Here is a 21,375-nt window from a genome sequence, read left to right as displayed (position 1 = left end):
TACTTTTTTTTAAATAATTAGAACTTGAAAGTGAATATTTAGGGGTTCTTCAGTCTCTTTGCTACATGCCACAACAGTATACATCTATCTCTCTATTACAGTATAATAAAAAAATCCTGGGATGAGACGAGACTTTCAGAGTAATACTTTCATGTCCCGCAAGACAAGACTTCGTGCCAAGAGATTTAACCACACCTGGGGCCGGAAATAAAAGACAAAGAGTAGATGACAAAGTAGAACGTTGTAAAGAATTTTACAATGTTGGCATGATACACATGCAGGGCAGGTTTAGTAAAGATCGCATTAGTGCAAACAAATGGAAATTATTACTCAGTGAAATAACGGAACAGTGAAAAGAGATCGAATATATTGTTCGGATTTAAACTTTAAGTCAAAGACTTGTAGATCGTCTAATTGCCATCAGGGAAAAAAAAAGTAGTGTTTCTTCCCAATGAAGAGGCGTATCCACGAGAATTAAAAGATTTGTTGTTCGGTGAAAGTGAAATCCACATACACGAGTGGCAGAGACACAAAGTGGCTGGTGTGTAGTGCAGGCCGCGGGGGTTAGCGAGCGAAGCAAGCAGGGGGCGAAGCCCCCTTGTATTATTTTAAGGATAAGTCATCCATGATGTCATCACACAACAGCTTCTGTGCAAGGTTTGAGTTGACACTGATGATAGTCAAGCTGGGTATACGTTGTTTACATGCCATAGATGACCTGAAGTATGTTGTGATGAGCTCAAGTTTTGAAAAACTAGTAACTGTAAGGGTTGCTGCAATCTGTAGGGCAACATATTTAATGGCAATTCTATATCAATTTGTTTCCTTTATAAAAGAAGGTTTAATTAATAATAATAATGGTCCAGGGTATCAATGTGTTGTTACTACTACTGATAATAATAAAGATAATAATATAAAATACAACTACAACTACTACTACTACTACTACTACTACTAATAATAATAATAATAATAATAATATAAAATGTTAAAATTAGTAATAAAAAAAAAAAAACTACTACAGAATTGTGTTCCAGACTGGTGTTGCCTTGAAGCCATCTATCTACCTGCTTGTTAATTGAAAATTATCACAAAAGGTGATTGTCAATGACGTTAAACTTAATGATAGAGTCAAGCTGTGGACTTCCGTTAAGGAGGTTATCTCTTTGCATTTTATGTTAATAATGTTATGCAATACATCCAGTTGCACAATGGTTTAAGACTAGGGTTGTTGGAGGAGATATCTGACCCAAGTCAAGTAAACCAAACGACAAAAATAGAAAATTCAATTGGCTGTCCAGCAGAACTCATGAATTGCTGAGGTCTGCGTAACCCCAACGGGCCCCTCTACATCAGTTATCTAGTCACGGGCATGTTCTGAGTAGAAGAAGAGGCGGCGATATATATATATATATATATATATATATATATATATATATATATATATATATATATATATATCTTATACAGATCAGCCATAACATTAAAACCACCTGCCTAACATTGTGTAGGTCCCCCTAATGCCTCTGACTCATTAAGGCAAAGACACCTCAAGACCTCTGAAGGTATCCTGTGGTATCTGGCGCAAGATATTAGCAACAGACCGTTTAAATCCTGTAAGCTGCAAGGTGGGGCCTTCATTTATTGGATTTGTTATTCCAGCACATCCCACAGATGTTTGATTGGACTGAGATCTGGGAAATTTGAAGGCCAATTCAACACCTTGAACTCTTTGTCATATTCCTCATAATATTCCTGAACAATTTTTGCAGTGTGGCAGAGCACATTATACTGCTGAAAGAGGCCACTGCCATTATGGAATACTGTTGATATGAAGGGGTGTACATGGTCTGCAACAATCTTTAGGTAGGTGGTAAGTGTCAAAGTAACATCCATATGAATGACAGGACCCAAGGTTTCCAAGCAGAACATTGATCAGAGCATCAGAATGTCTCTGTCGGCTTTCTTTCTTCCCATAGCGCATCATGCTGCCATCTCTATCCCGAGTAAATGACACACAGGCAACCCACCATCCACATGATCTAAAAGGAGATATGATTCATCAGATCAGACCACCTTCTTACATTGCTCCATGTTCCAGTTCTGACGCTCAAGTGCTCATTGTGGATACTTCTGATGGTGGTTTGGGTTAGTATGGGCACTTGATCGGTTTGCAGCTACACAGTCCCATACACAGCAAGCTACAATGTACTGTGTGTTCTGACACCTTTCTCTCATGGCCAGCGTCAAGCTTTTTAACAATTTGTGCTACAGTAGCTTTTCTGTGGGATTGGAGCAGTCAAGTTAGCCTTTGCTCCCCACATGCAATAATGAGCCTTCAGTACCTATGACTTTGTTGCTGGTTCTCCAGTTGTCCTTCCTTGGACCACTTTTGGTAGGAACTAACAACTGCATACAAGGAACAACTTGGCAAGACCTGCCATTCTGTAGATGCTCTGACCCTATTGTCTAGTCATAACAATTTGGCACTTGTCAAAGTTACACAGATCCTTATGCTTGCCCATTTTTCCTGCTTCCAACACATCACTTTCAAGCACTGACTGTTCACATGTTGCCTAATATATTCCACACCTTGAATCAATGTTATTTACTTCACCTGTCAGTGGTTTGATTGTTGAGGCTGATTGGCACATATAAATTTATATTCTTATTAAAGAAAACAGCATTACTGAATGTTGTTCTCTAGCAGAATAGTCCAAGTTTTTTAACAATGTGTGCTACAGTAGTTCTTCTATGCTAAACATCTATACCCAGGGTGCACTAAGTTACACAAGTCAGCTTACGTTTCTTCTGTTTACGTTCAGCTTTGCTCTCCCATTGGTTCATTTCTGTTTGTGGAAAGCACACTACATGAAAACAAGTTGGCAAGCCTCTCATAATATTAGCCTAGTTGCCAAAGGGTAGCAAGAGATTAAAACAGAAGACATAACACCACCTTAAAGTTAAAGTGAATCAAATTCTCCAAAACACACTAACAACAATGTAAGCGTTGATAAATGGCCTAATTTTTTGTCAAAAGAGCAAATGCTATATTTTCAACTCCAAAGGCAAGAAACTGGGGTGCAATGTATGAAGCATAGTGACTTCATTGACAGCTCAGCACGGATAAGTCTGTCTACTGAGTGGAATAAATGTTCAATTTCCTTCATTGGTAATGATAAAGCTAAACAGCTATTTTCTGTACAGAAAAAAATTAAGAAAAACAGAAAATGTACATCATACGGCCCTACACAATGAAAACGATTTCCACAAATAAAAGAAATTCACCAGCACTGAAGAAGATTTATCCACAGTTTCCAACATTAGTATGTATGGGTGTCCATTTACAGATGCGCCAGATCGAATCTAATAATTTTCTCCCCATCCCAAAAAAAACACATTGCAGCTGGCCTTGTGTAAGTGACTACGGATATATGTGAGTGTATCCTGTCATAGGCTAGGACCCCGTGTAAGGTTAATTCATGCCTTGTGCCTAATATTACTCAAGCCACTATAATCCAGAATTGTATTAAGGGGGATACAAAAAGGACAGACGGGTCAAACTTTAATGTCTTTCTAAGTCCACTTATAAACATTCTACATTCTTATCTGCCATTGGGGTGCATCTTGCTTGTTTTTCCAGTAAATAGACTCAGATATACTTACTTTGGAAATTATGTAAATTTGCAAATCTGGAACAAACTACCAAAACACATAGTTGATGGAGAAACACTTGACAAGAAAAATCTGAATGAGATAATGAGACAGCCTAGCTATTAGCTAAACAAACATTTTTGTTCCTCATGTATAGTCAGTCAAAAAACTTGCCACTTATATTCTATAATTTCTCTCTCCTCAACTTGTGTGCTGCTCCCTTAAATACTAAAATGTTATGATCAATACACATGGATAGAAAGATTATAATTTAAACCTAGAGTCCCAAACCCTCCTAAAATTGTACTCTTAAATTTATCATTCTAATCACAGCTACCTGTCCATACTGTGTCCACTAAACAGTGTCATCTCCATACAGAGGAGCAGCTTCAGCAACAGACTGCTGTCACTGTCCTGCTCCACTGACAGACTGAGGAGATCGTTCCTCCCCCAAACTATGTGAATCTTCATTTCCACCCGGGGTTGGGGGGAGATGGGTGGTAAACGGTAACATTATTCAAAGTTATTGTCTGTTTTTACCTGCATTTTTATTACTCTTTAATTTAATATTGTTTTTTTGTATCAATATGCTGCTGCTGGAGTATGTGAATTTCCCATTGGGAATATTATGCATGCATGCATGTATGTATGTATGTATGCATGCATGCATGCATGCATGCATGCATGCATGCATGTATGTATGTATGTATGTATCTATCTATCTATCTATCTATCTATCTATCTATCTATCTATCTATCTATCTATCTATCTATCTATCTATCTATCTATCTATCTATCTATCGAATGATTTGAATGTTGCCTGTGTTGTCTATATGAAAAAGGCATGTAAGCCCATTTCTTACAATTCTTTATCCATACTGTTTAGTATATTGCATTGCATAATTTTTCGTAGGTGTCTTCGCTTTCATCCAATCATGGTATTGCCCCTCTCCTTTCTCCCTCTAATCCAGAAAACAGTTTCTGGAGGTGCAGCATTTATTTAAAAATTGTGTCAGGTGGTCTATAAAATAGATAAGATGTTCTGGGAAGATAAAAATAGCACCAGTTAAATCCATGAGACTGATACAATCAAAATTGTCAATTTTATTTAGCACCATCAGAAAGGCATTGCAAGATTAAAAAAAAAAGAGTGGAAGATAAAACTGCATTAAATAAAGACTGAATTGCAAAACGTAAATGATGGATCCAAATTCAAACCAACAAACTGCTGAACTACATAAGGAAAAGTAGGCTTCACAGAAGAACACTGGGCCAATACCTGATAATAAAATACAAGGCTTTACAGTACTTTTGTTGGGTTTTCTCACTCTTTTCTTCTGATTAAGACTTATTTACTTGTAAATTACTACTTTTTCACCTTTCCTAACCTGACATTAGCTACCCTTATCAGCCTTACCTTAAAAGAAAATTTTGTATGCACTAAAGCTCAAAAACTTTCATCCTAAATTTACAGATGTAACAGCCATCTTCATTACCAAACCTAACTTTGGGGGAAAACATGGAACATGGCTGGGAGTTTTGAAATAAGAGTTTTTAATCTTATTCATGAACATTTTTTCTACCACTAGGTGGTGAAATATTTAGCTCTGCTGTTTCAATGACAGAGTTTATTGCAAAAAACAAATCAAAAACTTTTAGGGTACAAAACCTTGTGTAAATTTAAACCTGCCAAACAAAACATGTCACATCACATTACATTCTCAAAACTCACTTAATTCAGTCCAGGAATGAAGGAGGTAATGAATTGTCTAGACTGGGTGACATTTCATCACATGGCACACTCACACAAAGATCCATACTTACATGATGCCAATTTCGAATCACCAATCCATCTAACAAACACCTCTTTAAGCATGTAGGATGAAAGCTAAGGCGCCAAGTGGAAAACCCAAGCAGGCACATTGAGGACATGCAAAACCCTCCGAAGCTGGATCTGTGAGACAGCACCTCAAAACACTGGACTATCTTGCATTCAAGACTCAAAAGAAATTATTTTAAAAGTGTTTAGTAATAGCAGTTGTAAACAGAGCATTTTGGACAAAGATAAAATATCAAACCTGTGACAGCAAGTTGTTTAGAATTGATAAGAATTCAATCCTTACATATAAAATAATGAGTAACAGACGACTAGCAGGAAACAACATGTGCAGATGTTCATAATTAACATCTGCAAATACTGTCATTAACAGCCAATATCATACAGATAATCTGATAAATACATTTCATTCACTTACCTAGAGATCAGAAAAATTAAAGGTAATTAAAACTGACAACAAAAAAAACATACTTCTTAAAAAGTAATGTTAACAATAGCTGGCTTTTTAATTCATGTGCTTAATTATAATTATTAATATTAAACAGTAATATTGCAGCTTTGACTATGGTCTATGTAGTGTGATTACATATCTGTCATCACCACATAACTCTAAGCAACCAGCCAGACAACTAAAATCCTTAGATGCCAGCCTTCTCATCATCCCAAACACTTAGTATGTAACACTTAGTGAACATTTATTTAGCTGTGATCTCTCCCTAAATCAATGTGTAAAGCTATATTACTAGACTAATTCAAATCTGGTTTAAAAAATGACACTTATTACTTGCACTTTAATCTGTTTCACCTGGAAATGTACTCTGTCATTTGACTCCTTCTTTAATGTCTGTAATTACCACTACTGTATATTGTCAGTTCATTTTTTCTTATGTACACTTAAAGGTGTTTCTAGAAACTTTATCATATATGGAAAGTTTTTGTTTTTAATGTTTCGCTTTTAAAATGCTTCATAAAACTGCTTGCCATGGTGTACTATTTAAAGAATGCTATATTAAATGAACACCGATTTGATTAAAATGTGAATAAAAATTACTTGTACAAATAATTTACATAATACAAGAAATCATCAATGGTAAATTGGAAAGTGTGTGCACTCTCTTTCAAATTTATAATTTTACATTTTAAGACATCTAAAAATTGTCTAGTCCTCAACTATGTCTAAAATTAAATATGTCTTAGCTCAAGTGACAAATTACACATAACACATTTTACTTTGTCATTATTTATTCAACAAACAATATATTAACACACAGAATCCATAAGTAAAAAGTATGTCTTTACTGTTTTCATATAGAATATAATTGGAAACAAGTGTTACTTATCAAGTGCACTTGATTAGTTGAATTGTAATGGGACAGCCGTGCTAAAGAGTCTCATCGCATTAAAAAGAACAGGCTGCTCCTTAAGCATTTGGTTCCAGGGCAGAAAAGTGTAGTACATAAACCACTTGTAGACCCAACAAAGATATTTTTGCCTCTTCTTCATATAAAACTTGGACAAATTAAACATTTTAACTATAAAATGAACAATGAAGATGACGCATTTCAATACTTGACAAAGATGGTTTCATGGATAACCGATACCATGGTTAAAGAAAGCTTTTTTTGTTGGTCCACATATTTGACACATCATTAATGACAAGTACTTTGAAGATCTGCTAATGGAGACTTTCAAGGATGATGTTGAGAATTTTCTTGGCAACTACAGAGCACCAAACTACATCCAGATGGTTGACAACATGCTTAAAGCATACAAAACCATGAAGTGCAACATGCTGCTAAAGATTCATTTTCTGCATTCACTCTTGGACTTCTTCCCTGCTAATCTTGGTGTAGTCAGTGATGAACATGGTGAAATGTTTTCACCAGGACATTGCAATTCTGGAAAAGTGGTATCAGGGCAAGTGGAATCCATCAATGCTGGCCGACTATTGTTGGACACTGAAACGAGAAGCATCAGATGCTGAGTACAAACGAAAATCAGCAGCAAAACATGTTTAGCTCAACTGATGCAATGCAATGTGTCAGCATCATTAGCGAATAAACAAGCTAACCTCAATTAAAATTAATTTTATGTTTCTCCAAAATCCTATATGATGCAGCCAACTTACATTTTTGTTCAGCATGAAGCTGTTTATCATAACCACCAAAATATTTCAGGAAGCCATAGTTCTGATAAAGTCTGTTGTCTAGTGATTGCTGTGGGAAGAATTACAAGGCCACTTTGAAACAGCCTACAGAGAGAAGAACTATTTATAAAAGGAGGACTTTAAAGGCAGTTGTCAATTTTCAGAGGGGTGGGGGTCCCAGTATTTTGACCTATTTGACATTACATCAAATTATGATCTAAGAAATAACAAAGAACCTTTTGTAATCTAAGAATTATTTAGAGGCCTCTGTCAACATGGCAAGTGCTACACATCACGGTGCAACCATCAGAGTAAGACAAACATTATTGCATTAACTGAAAGATAGCCAAGAGAAACCACCTTCTCCCCGAAAAAAACACGGCAAGACTTCTACAAAAATGCCCACTAGACAGACACAATCAAACTATAATCATTTGATAATTATGTTCAACACTATGATTGGTAAAGAATAGTTCATAATCACAAGTACCATGTGCCAGTCATCAAGCTGGATGGTTGACGAGGTTATGATTAGGGCATGCTTTGCAGTTACAGGAAACATAATCCAAAAAAGCAGAGGAAAGGTCAAAACAACACTAGGCAGTAAAGACAATAAATAGACCTTGAATGAAGGCTATCTAAAGGTATAGGACATAATGCTAAAGCAACTCATTTGAGTTTTCTCCATCTTAATGTCCCTTATGCAACCCCCCCACTATGTAACTGCAATGCATTTAACACTGCTAGGCAATGAATATTGACTGAAGTGGCTAAGAGGAAACTGCAGGAGAAATAAGGAGGCAGAAGTGGACACTAGACTCCAACAAGAAAGAGTCCAATGCCCACAATGAATGTGCTCCATTTAACTCCACGTAATAAAAGGACCAAAAGTCACACAGCAGTAGGAGGGGAGCCCCACAGTCTTCAAGTCCAAGGCCAAGCTTATTGCCATGTTTACATATTAAAATGGCATTTTTCTTTCCTGTCTCCCAGAGTAGGACTATACTGTACTAACAACAGAAAAAAACAGAATGAAATCCACATAATTCTTCTCGAGATTAAGGTTTAATAATGGGGCAGAATCTCTCTTTCAGTACCCTAAGTTGAGGTGTGTCATCTCTAAGGAATTGGAAATAGGAACAAACATTCCAGTCTGCCAAAGGCACTGTCCAGCCCTTCCAAGCAACACTGAAGAAACATGTAAACTATGACACCCTCTCTCGTGTCTAGTGCATTCAGTATTTCCAGACAGATCTCATTCATCCAATTAGACTGGCAATTACAAAACATTTTAATCACTGCAGTGATTTCAATGACTGACGCTGATTAATTTTCCAAACAATTCTTTTGGCACAAACTCCAGAGAGCAAGGCATATTTATTGGGTTTAAGACTTCTTCTAAGTGTTCCTTTCTCCACTCAGTGAAATTTTCAGCTGATGTCTGTGTATACTTACCCTTGCTAAAAAGTGTCTCGGTGCGGCCCACCTTCATCTGTCCTGACTTGCTGAAATGTTTGCAAGGACCTCATCGAGGCTGTCCAAAAAACATTCTCCATGGCCTCTCCAAATTCCTCCCAAACATGAGTCCTTGATTCAGCTACTACTATAGCTTCTAATTTTTAGGCCTGCTGGTACCTTGAAGTCAAATCACTAACAGTAAAAAGGTGGCCTGTTTTTTTCAACTTGGTAGCCACAAGGCCTAGGGTTGCCTGCTTGGCACTGACTGACAATAAAAGGTTCCCAAGGATGTGCCACCAGTGTTTTCAATAAAATAAGTGAGGGCTTAAAGAGGAAGGAGAATGAGAACTAGAATTAGGCAACGGAAGAAATAAGGAATGGTGTTCATTGACCAATTCACTTCATTATCATGATGATCACTCATAGGGAACTTCCGATAAAGGTTGCAGAAACTATGAAGATTCTAAATATGTTTTACAAGTATTAAAAAGGAGGAGACTGATCTCTCCCCATACTTTTCTGTGCATCCAAGAGTTTTTCTATAACAGCATGCTCAAGTAGAAATTATAAATTTCACCACTGACTGGGCAAGGATTTGAACTCAGGTCCCTGGAGCTGTAAAGCAGTACTACTGACCACTATGCCAACTGAAAGTGTTGAAATATTCATAATACATTAAAAAAATCTGCTATGGTTCTGTACTATAATATAGTTGTTTACTATATAAATATGATGATAACTGCTTAATGTTATTTTAATTTAGGGCATGGATGTCAATTTAAATGTATTTTTTAATCTAAACCTACAAAAGTGATGTGTAAAATATTGAAAATTGAACAAGTATAAATTACTCTGAACTAAATGATACAACATTCAAAATGTTCAGACAATTAATCATTGATCTAAGGCGTTTGCTGCATTGTTTTAACAAGGAAAACCCAGATTATTAAACAATTTTCAAAGCATTACTGTTTACTAAGTGTAGCCAAGTCTGGTGTCAAACAACAATCTATTTGTACAAGGCGTTGCTTTCAGCTGTTTCTTGCAATGCTGGAGTTCCTTGATCTACATCGGATGACTAAACATCGTATTTTACTAATCTCAGCAGGGATCAGGCAAACTGCATGGTAATCATACATTACCAATGGCACCCCCTACTTAGCTCAGGAACAAGGGGAGCATGAAAATCAACGAGAAAGAAAAAAGATTACTTGCTAGATCATTAAAGAAGGATAAAGACCCATACATTTTTACATGATGTATTGCACAATCATTGTGTCAAGGAAACATACGTTTGATTACTAAACCCCAGGTTCATTAATTTCAATGTCTACTACCCAGCAGTGGGTAAAGTCTTTTTCCTAACTACTGAGTATCAGCATAAACTATTGAAAAAAGGACTGCCTTCTAAGCATATTATTTCTCTTCAATGTAATTAAAAATATTTACAAAAATCAAACTGTATACTTTTCGTACCCATATTTATTAAATATATATACAGTATGTAGGCATATATACAGCATAAAGTGAGAGTTGTTTAAACTTGGTGCCCTATTTCATGGTGTATAAAACTGAGAGAGAAAAAAATCATTAAAAGGCACTATTAAGAATGGTTTCAGTGGTGATCTTTTTTACACATTAAACTAACAAACTGATTGTTGTTTAAGACCTTTCATGAATTGTATATTTACAGTACATATATTTTGGGGGTAATATATTTCTAAGAGTAATGACTTATTTTGTTAGGAGAATTGAATTTAACTGTAGTTAGTCATTTATATGACCTTTATAATTTATGCACTCCACCCAAAAAACTACAGTTTCCATACAATTTGCATTTTACTACATAATATTTATTATGATGTGCTAAATATAATCTTAGAATAAAGTATGACTGAAGTTTTTCTGAAACATACATTCATTTGTTGGGAGAGCTTGTATTAATATGAATCTGGGAATAAATGTGTCCTACAATGAGTCTCTGCCAAGATAAGCTCACTGGGACCTTGAATATGAAAGCCTATGTATAAAAATGTTCACATGGACCTTATGACATGGAGATGACATCAGTGCTTCATCTTGCCTTAATGTCAAGCAATATATTATCTACATGGTTTTAACCTGTCAAATCAGCTGTTGGTAGTCGTCTGATATGAAAATGACTTTTTATTAGAAATTAGAACCTAATTTATTTTAGGTTCTTAGATGGCTCAGGAGTTTGATTTTTGAGGCACCGATTGTGGGGTTTTTTGGGAGTAACTTTGACAAATCTGGGTTCTCTTCCTTTACAATCTGATAAAATACTTTATCCACCTCGTCTGAGAAGCAGCTGGCCTCAAAGTGAGGTGCCACCTGAAGAATAATGTGGCTCTATATAGCTAGGGTTTCCCAGCTAGGGATGGTGGTCTGACCTTTTGTAAGGTTAGGTTTATAGGTCATCTTTGAATCACTAACTCTAGCCTTGGCTCAGCTGGGAGTAGAGGACTTGTCTCTGGCATCTGCCATTCTGATGCTGAAGCCCTTCCAGCAAAGTAGACTTTGCAAATCAGTCATCTTACTGTTGAGAGGTTTCCTATAGTTTAGACATATATAGCAAATAATGTTTTTTATTTCTGAGTTTCAGAGGAAGGTAACAGACAAAACAAATGATCATATATCCTTTGACTTCTACAGTATGACATACATTTTGTGATCCCTTCGCAAACTGGCCCCCTTTCTTATGTCAAGGTGCCCAATTTGGCACAAGTTAACAGAAAATAGGCCACGACCACCATAAAGCTTTGTTCCATTTAACACTAATTTTTGTCAATAATCCGATGCCCTGTCTGCTGACAAAACTGCACTGCATACAAGAAAATATAGTAGCTGTTGTTCCTACTTAAGTCTACATTGGCCGCTCCTTACAGATTTGCCAGTTCAGTGCATGAAGCAATCTTTTGAGTCAGAAATCCAGAGGACTATAGACAGATACTGGCAATCTAAGTTCTTTAAGTTCCAGTTGTAACAGCAAACTGCCAACAGCAAAACCTATTGCTGATATACAGTACAACAGATACCAACAGTCAATTTATGTACAGTAGATGCAAGTTTTTATTACAGTCAGGTAAATATCACATTATCCAGTAAAGGTTTATAAAATCTGCAAACAAACAAACACACCTGAACACAGTGTTGTTTTAATCCGATACTTTAAGATTTGTTTTCAAGTTACAGATTCCATATTATTCATTTTAGATATACCACTGGTCCTATCACTATGGTAAACATTGTGCATATTTACAGTGTCTTGCATGCCTTTAAAAATTAATCCTTTCCATATGGGTATAGCTTTTGCATATTGATTTGCCAAAAAAAACACTCAAGTTAAATTTAATTAAGTGAAGGCAGTGACAGGCTATTACATCCATAAAAATCACATTTTTCTGGTTTTCCTACCTTCTCAGCTCAAAAAAAATAGATAAATGTATATATATACAGTATATATATTTTTGTTATTGGACGCCACAGTTTATTTTTAAGCATTCAAAAGGGAATGCATTATTTATAAACTGTACACTAGTTTACTTTCCATATATTTATGATTATTTAATCTCTGTTCAGCAAGAGAATGGCATTTCTAACACTATATATTAATATAAATCAATGGTACTTATATACAGTACCTCATGTAACAAATCTGGTATACTCTTCAATAATGCTGAAATTATTTTTAACCTGGTTATTCACTCTCACTCTCCTCCAGTAAATTTTTATCACTGAAAAGTATTCAGAAAACTGGTGTTAAATTTTATTTTAAGGAAGGTATAAAGACGTTTTGTTACTCAAGACCCTCAAGATCACTACGAAACAGAAGTATAAAGAATGGTAAAGAACCATCAGATATCCATCAATCCATCCAACCATTTTCTAAGCTACTTATCCAGCCAAAGGTCGAACAGAGCTTGAGGCTTTTCTGGTTACAATGGGTGCAAGGCAGAAACCAAACCCTGATGACATGCCCATCCATTACAGGGCGCACTCACACAGATACCAACACACACATTCGGCCAATTTAAATCATCACATAGCCTGACACACTTGTATTCTTAATTAATATGTACACGTTTGTAAGACAAGTATGAAACACCTCTGATATCTGGAACCTCTAGACAAGCCTGGTTACAGAATAGAAATTTTGTTATCTCTTACTAAAATGCAGAACTTGATATGAGCAATGCAAAGTGAATCTCCTTATTTAACTTCTTTCAAACACAGATTTTATATCGTCATAGACTCACAAATATCCTTTCCAAGACCATAAGTTATCAGTTTTGTAATACACCAGCAACACTATGAAGTGCATATTGAAAAGTGTTAAATGAAATACCTGCATGAAATTCCTGGAGTATCCCCTTGTTTCAGGCACTTGGTAAACACATAGATTTACAACCTGAAATACTGCTTTATATCATGCGAATGGATGACTTTACTTTTGATAGATAACTTTTTTTAAAGTCAATGTATTTCTAAATTACATTTCAACTGTCCCGTGTAAAATTACAACTTATACTTTATTGTATTGATAATGGTCAAAACAATTACATAAACTATACTTCCACCCATTATCAAAATTGCTTAATACAGCGCAGCTTCATGGAGACTGATTTCTACAAATAAATTTAAACTCAATTAAAAATTTAAAAAGTGAGGGGAAGTTCTATGCTTAAAATTAAAAAGAAGATTAGAAGCACAAAGTTTAAATAATTAAGCCATTATCAGATATGTAATGCAGCTCCTCTCTAATATCTTGAAAAAGGAACAGCCACTTGTACAACTCTGAAAGAATTACCAAAAACTAACTTTCTACAAAATATTCTCAGCAAAAACCTTAAAATTGAAAAATGTTTAATATGCTATCCAAGGAAAATCAGTCATGGTCCAGAAACTTTTTAATAATCCAAGATTTATGATCCAACCATCTGAAGTGTTGCAGATTTAAGGCCCACAATAAATAAATAAAACTTTCAAGACATTTATGAAGGAGTTCATATGCTGATGCAATGTTTTTATGTTCTAAATAGGCAGCAGGGGCCATTAAAAAAATGGTGTAAATGTGTTGTTTGCTTTTACAAGGTACTAAGATCAATTTGCTTATATAGGCAGAGAGAGCCTTATTTTTCCACAACAAAGACCACAATATGAACTCTTCATTAGTTTCATTAGTTCATTAGAGGCAAAATGAAACAGCCTGAGAATGAGACCGTACAATACTGCTGCAGTATTAAAAACAGTTTTCAATCAGAACATGCAAAGGCAGTTTTTCTCACTAGCCACAACTGTAAAAAGATTGGAATTCATATTACCACAGTAGAACATTTTCCATTGTTTGTGTGGAAAACAACTACAAACATCTATCAGTTTTGTAAAGTTCCTTTTCTTGTCGATCCTTACAGAAACAGGCATTAGTAAAAAATCGATCCCTCATGCTTGTTTACAACCTTTGCTTTTTTAATTGTTACTCATCATTTTCAGCACTTATGTATTTGTAATAGAAATAAATTATGACATTCAAGAGAATCCAAAACAATACTGGAAAATTAGTGGGAAAAAAAAACAACGTAGTACCGAAAAACACAGTACTAACCACCCCAGGCCACCACTACTTTAGATTTCCAAAATTCTAAATTATATTGCACTTTGTAAATTGAAAAAGAAAACACTGCATTAGATCTCTTAGTGAAAAAGCAATTAAGATTCATAAGCCAAGGCACAAGTGGGAAGAAGTACTGTACTAATTCTAACAGTTGAAATCTCAAAATGAAATGAATTAAAAAATTAACAGACAAACAGCTCTAGAAATTAATTTTGATAGATTTGCTAGAAAGTCTGTAAGCCCTGTATAATTTTCTGTTTGAGCATAAATATGACTTAAAGCATGATCAGAGTTTTACGTTAAGTCTTGAAACCAGATAAAGAGAATCAAACTAAACAAATTGAACAAAACATTATACTTGTTCATTTATTTATTGAGGAAGATCATCCAATGCAACATATTTGTGTGTGAAAAACTGTGCAAACCTGGTGGAAGAATAATCTTAGGGTAAGACAGCATTCATCTTAAAAAAATAGCATAAAGGGTTAATACATGTCAGAAACCTATTCAGGTATACCAGGAAACCAGATAAAGGTCAAGTGAACAACAGAGACAAATATGTAATACACAAAATGTACTGAAAGATAACTAAGAGATCAGGTGTCCTGTATTCAACCTGACTGGACGGTTGTTATATACACAGAAATTTCAAGGGTGGTGGCTCAACCCAAATGGTATAAGAATAATAAGAAAAAAAATAAAATAGACTTTTATTTTATATTGATCATTTGGGTGTAAACCAATGAACCAATCAGAGTAAATGTATGCATTGATTGACACTGTATTTAAATTCAGTAGCTTATAAAATGATCCTCTATCCTTTGTTTCTTTGTCCATTCTGATCATGCTGTAAAAGGATGTTCCCACTTCAGCATGGGTTTAGAAGACTATCCTCCTGCCTGGTTTCTGACTTGAAGTTTTAGCAACCTGTCCCAATAGAGGATAAGTTTCTTTCTTTAATGAAGATGTTAATTTCTACTACAACCTCTAAGATTATTAGTTCATTTGAAGGGGAAATTAGATTCAGGTGTTTCAATCAATGGATAATCAATCAATATACAATATATAGTATATTTGTTGTCATTTCTTTAATTAAGTTCCTTTTATCCATTTCTAGGACTTGGGTAAAAATCTAATCATGTTTTAGGTCATGTTTATGTAAATGTTCATAAGATGCCCCATTAAGTAATCTTCATGACCACCACACAGATACTTTGGTAGACTAGGGAGAAACCAGAAAGAAAGTGGAAAAAGCAGGTAAGCCCATCAACCAACTGGTTGCAGAGGGCAGGATGCTCAAAAGTGTGCTTACGGCTCAGGGTATAGTTCTCCCAGATATCACTAGGGATGACTGTACAGGAGCAATTGGAATATTTATAAAATGGTCATGATTTTGGCATAGCTCAGATGTTACCATAACCCCAAGGTGATGTTTAAACTGCTACTCCTTGCCAGAATCCTTTAAACATTGTATTGGAAGGCAGGTACAGAAACCAGTGAATTACAAAGAGAAAGGATGAAAAACAGTAGGAAGTGAAAGGCAAACATTTTATAGTATTCAGGAGAGGGAAAGGTTGGAAGCTAAAACCTAAAGAAAGTTGAGGCAAAATCTGACAAAAGTGGGCAACAACAGTGGTGGAACATTTTTTAGTGAGTCTTTCTTCCTTTACTAGAGTGCTCTGTGTTACGTTTTTCTTCAGTTCAAAGAAGGAGTTCCTTTAACAACAGAAACGAAATAAAAGATTGCACAGCAAGAAAGCCAGAGAGTTGTGTCTTCAGTAGTACAGATTGGTTTAGTAAGCTGTAAACGAGTGAAGTATTCTGAATTCAAGATCCTTATTAAAACTTTACTACTGTTGCAATCCAAGTTAAAATCTCAAAGGTAAAGTACACATATGCACACACAGAATTATGTCTTTTTAATTTTGCCCAGATAATTTTTGATTGGTAGCTTTACACACAGAAGTAAAGAGTAGAAAGTAGCCGTTTTACAGTGTTGACTGTAATTCCCAAGTAAGAGTTCATTGGATGAACAGACACAGAATAAAGGAAATGACAGACTTTTTTTAGCAACTTGTTTGCTAGTTATGCCAATACACTTATATATATATTGATTAGTATAGAATAATTTAGAGATATCAGTCTTCAAAATGATGAAAGACGAGCAAGTAAGGCATAGATGAAGGACCTATTTAATGTGATATGCAGAAAAAAATAAATTTTTTTCTATTATTTCTTTACTGAAAATAGAAAACTAAATAAGTGTATGATAAGCCAACATGAATATAGTACAAGATGTTAATTTCTCCACTGTCAGACACTGCCAGACATGTGTGAATAAGCAGATAAGGAAAACCCAAAAACTCCTAGTTAAAAAGCCAAAATAGAAGCTAAAAGTGCCAGCAATAAAATTCTGAAAAAAGAAAACAAAAGACTATTAAACAAAACAGAAGTTTTTTTTCAAAAGCTTAAATGACTACTGAACAATTAGTATTGGCCAGAAAACTCAACAAGAAGGGAGGTGCTAAGAACAAATAATGTGTACACCTAAGCTCCAAGAATCATTAATTCCTCACAGCTTTACCATTTGATTTGTTAAGATAGAATAATTAAAACATGAAAGAATACAGAAGGACGGATTCCATTGAATTTTCTGTATTTGATGTGATTTTTAGAAAATTTTGTTTGTCCATTTTTTTGAATTGCTTATTTGCTGCTTCCTTGTCTAGATATTTAGGGAGATACAATCTTCTAAAAATGGATTAAAATGAAATGATTTTCCTAGTGCTCACTGTATTTAACAATAGTTGTTTGTTAAACCTTTAATATTCCTTATAAACTGATGCTATTTAATGCATCAATTAAAAAATATAAAAAATATGACAGGTTTTTTAGCAGGCTATATTATTATTTAAACTTGTCATTCCCACATAAATGACAGTAAATATGCTACGTAAAATTATATTTAAAACAGGTAAGTGGGTACCAATGTATGTTTTGTGTGTATGTCATGGCCTGGTAGGACATGAATGCTATATGGAACAGTCACATGTATTTATATTCTTTTCCACACAATATTTTTTTAACTTTGTTTATTTTTCTGTCGTGTAGCATGCCATTGGATAACATCATCTACAGTACTGTATATATAGTAGCTGAACAGTGGTGTGCACCTGAGATGTTGTCAGCTTGAGGTAATGAAGATTCTTCAAGAATGATCGGTAAAACTTTATCAATTACTCATTACTCTTATGCAACATGATCCCAAAGATGGATTATTTTGGTCTTCATGACACCTATAAAATATCAGTACACAGGTTACTCACCTATGTGCAGTGTGGCATAATGACATGATAGTAAAATTACTTGTCAGTATTAATGTCAATGTCAATTTATTTATACAGCACATATAAAACAACATAGTAATGCTGTGGCCAAAGTGCTTTACAATAATAGAATAAAAGAAAAACAAAATAGTTAACATAAAACATAAATAGAAATAAAATATGTGAACATAAAATAAAATACATAATAAACAGAAGTAATGTTATATACATAAAAAATAGAAGTAATGTTATATAATCACAAAGAGGAAACCATCAGTATTACTGAAGGTCATGGAATGCAAGTGAATAGAAATGAGTCTTTAATCTTGTTTTGAACAGTTCAATTGTAGACGACTCCTTTATATGATGAGGTAAAGAGTTCCACAGGCGAGGAGCAGCAGCTGCAAAAGCCCTGTCCCTCTTGGTTGTACACTTGGTACGAGGGACAACCAGAGACAGCTGACCAGAAGATCTAAGCACTCTGGATGGCTGGTGTAAAACACACAGTTCAGATAAATAGGCAGGAGCAAGCCCATGTAAAGATTTAAAAACTAGCAGCAAGATTTTAAAATCAATTCGAAAACTGACAGGCAGCCAGTGTAAAGAAGCTAAAATAGGAGAAACAGAGTCATACTTTCTTGCCCCAACCAGAAAGCGAGCGGCAGCATTTTGGACCAACTGTAACCTGCGTATCAGAGATTTGTTAATCCCAGAATACAGCGAGTTGCAGTATTCGAGGCAAGAAAAAATAAATGCATGAGTAGCTATCTCAAGATCTCTAGAAGATAAAAAAGGCTTTATCTTACCTAATAGACGAAGTTGGAAAAAGCAACTCTTGACTACAGAATTTACTTGTTTCTCAAAAGAGAGGTTACTGTCAAAGGTAACACCAAGATTGCGGACTTGAGGTTTGGAAAAGACTGAGAAAGAGCCGAGAAGTCCCAAACCAATTTGGGCTTCAGCTGATGGACCCACTATAAACACCTCTGTTTTATTTTGATTTAGGTCAAGAAAATTATTAGCCATCCAGGAGCTTAGTTCAGACAGAGAGTTGTGGAGTTGATTTGTTGTAGAGTTGCAGACAGGAATATAAACCTGTGTATCACCTGCATAGCAGTGAAAAGCAATGTTAAATTTCCTAAAAATAGATCCAATAGGGTGAAGGTATATAGAGAATAAAATAGGACCCAAAATGGATCCCTGAGGAACACCATATTTAAGAGGAGCAGTAGATGAAGAAGAGGAATTAAAAGTCACTGAAAAGTGTCTACCAGTTAAATATGACCTGAACCAGTTAAGAGCAGCCCCTTTGAGCCCAACAAGATGTACAAGCTGCAACAGAAATATCTCATGGTCGACAGTGTCAAAGGCAGCGGACAGGTCAAGGAGGAGAAGGACTGCCGCATCACCCGAGTCAGTAATAAGAGAGATGTCGTTGAAACACTTTCAGGAGTGCCGTTTCAACACTATGATAACGCCTAAAGCCAGATTGGTAGATCTCAAATAAATTATTGGAGTTAAGGTAATCAACCAATTGATTATAAATAATTCTTTCTAGAATTTTAGCCATAAATGGCAGTTGGGAAATTGGACGAAAATTGGCTAAAACTCCAGGATCTAATTCTGCCTTTCTAAGACGGGGATGGACTGCAGCATGTTTAAAAAATGAGGGCACAACTCCCGAACTAATAGAATCATTGATAATGACTAATAAGTGTGGGCCCAACACATCAAAGGCTTCCACTAAGAGACGTGGTGGTACAATATCCAGAGGACTGGGGGCTGGTTTAAGGGTGTCAATAGTTCTTTTTAGCTGTGAAAGTAAGACTAGATCAAAGGATTCTAAGACAATGTCATGATTATCAGTAGGAAGTTCATAGCCCGTTTGGACAATGCCATGGCGGATAGTATCGATTTTGCTGACAAAGAATGATAGAAACTGCTCACATGAATGAACAATGCTATTTGATCCCATCGCAGAGTGGGGATGAATGGCCACATTAATTGAATTAAATAAGACCCTAGGATTCTTTGAGTGACGGGATACTAAATCGGCAAAGAAGTTTTGTTTTGTTATCTTAACTTCAGCCTGGAAATTGAAAAGAGAAGTCCTGAAAATCTGTTTCGAGACAATCAGTCCATCTTTTTTCCAACGGCGTTCAGCAGTTCGACAGGTGCGGCACAGTGATCGTGTATTTTCATTTAGCCAGGGAGCAGGTCTACCCTTATTACTGCATATCTTGGGCGCAATTGAGTCTAAAATCGTTTTACAGGAAGAGTTAAATTTAACGACAGAATCATCGATACCATTATTTTGGTCATGCACATAAAGACTAGAGAAAATGGTTTTAAAATCAGATATAACAGAAGAATTTAAAAAGCGCTAGCAGCGTGGGGGACAGCTATTAGTCGGGACATCAACAGTAATATTCAGATCCATCATTATAGAAAAGTGATCAGTAAAAGAAACATCACATAAATCAATATTATTCACTGAAATATCACGAGTAAGAACAAGATCAAGGGTGTGACCGAGAGAGTGGATTGGCGTATTAATATGCTGTATAAAATCAAATGAGTTCAATAGTGATAAAAAGTCATTGACCAAAGGTTTCGATTGACAACAAACGTGAATGTTGAAATCACCAACAATAAATACTTTATCATGAGAGAGGGTGATATCAGCCAAGAGATCAGAGAATTCAGAGATGAAAGTATCATTAATTATAGGAGGTCTATAAACCACGGCAAACAGCAGAGAAGGGGAGCTACACAATTCGAAAAGTTGAAGTTCAAAGCTGCTAAACGGACCCCTTGTAAGGCTCAGACACCAGAACATACTTTTAAAAATAGTGGCAATAACCCCCCCCCCCCCCGACGACGAGTCAGGCGAGGGGAGTTTAAAAATGAATAACCTGATGGAGTCTTGTCAGTAAAACAAGAAGAGTCACCATTTAAAATCCAAGTCTCAGTGATGAAGAAGAAATCCAGATTATTTGAGGTAATAAAGTCTTGCATAATAAAAGTTTTATTAGACACTGATCTCATGTTCAAGAGAGCAGCCTTGATAAAGGTGGAAGAGTTCGTTGCAGGATGAGCACGGGTGAGCGTGCGAAGATTAGTAGTGTTTACAACTTGATTGCAGGCCGAGGAAAAGTGATGCTGTCTTGAAATGGAGAAATTGAATCCGGTGTCCAGCGCCCATGAACCAGTGATGGAGTCCTGAGCAGGAGAAGATGGGTCATAGACGACTCGCAGGCATTGGGAAACAAAGCTCTGGGACTTGAGTCAGCGTTGTTTAACAGCAATTCCGTCTCTTTT

At 35.6% G+C, this 21,375-nt stretch overlaps 1 protein-coding gene across 5 annotated transcripts in view; it reads right to left on the bottom strand.

The window, feature by feature from the left end:
* The window catches only part of stau2 (staufen double-stranded RNA binding protein 2), a 368,617-nt gene that overhangs the window by 141,070 nt on the left and 206,172 nt on the right, over positions 1–21,375 (bottom strand). Inside the window, exon 13 of one of the 5 annotated variants that reach the window (XM_051929156.1) lies at positions 6,894–7,450. The exons of the other annotated variants lie outside the window; for them this stretch is intronic. Coding sequence (XP_051785116.1) covers positions 7,424–7,450 — 27 coding nt within the window. The 3' untranslated portion in view covers positions 6,894–7,423. Of the gene's footprint in view, positions 1–6,893; positions 7,451–21,375 lie in introns of those variants that run through there. 5 annotated transcript variants of the gene reach the window in all.

The sequence above is a fragment of the Erpetoichthys calabaricus genome, chromosome 6, assembly GCF_900747795.2.
Source record: "Erpetoichthys calabaricus chromosome 6, fErpCal1.3, whole genome shotgun sequence".
Lineage (NCBI taxonomy): Eukaryota > Metazoa > Chordata > Cladistia > Polypteriformes > Polypteridae > Erpetoichthys > Erpetoichthys calabaricus.
Note: the sequence above shows the minus strand (reverse complement) of the source record. Positions and strands in the feature narration are given on the sequence as shown.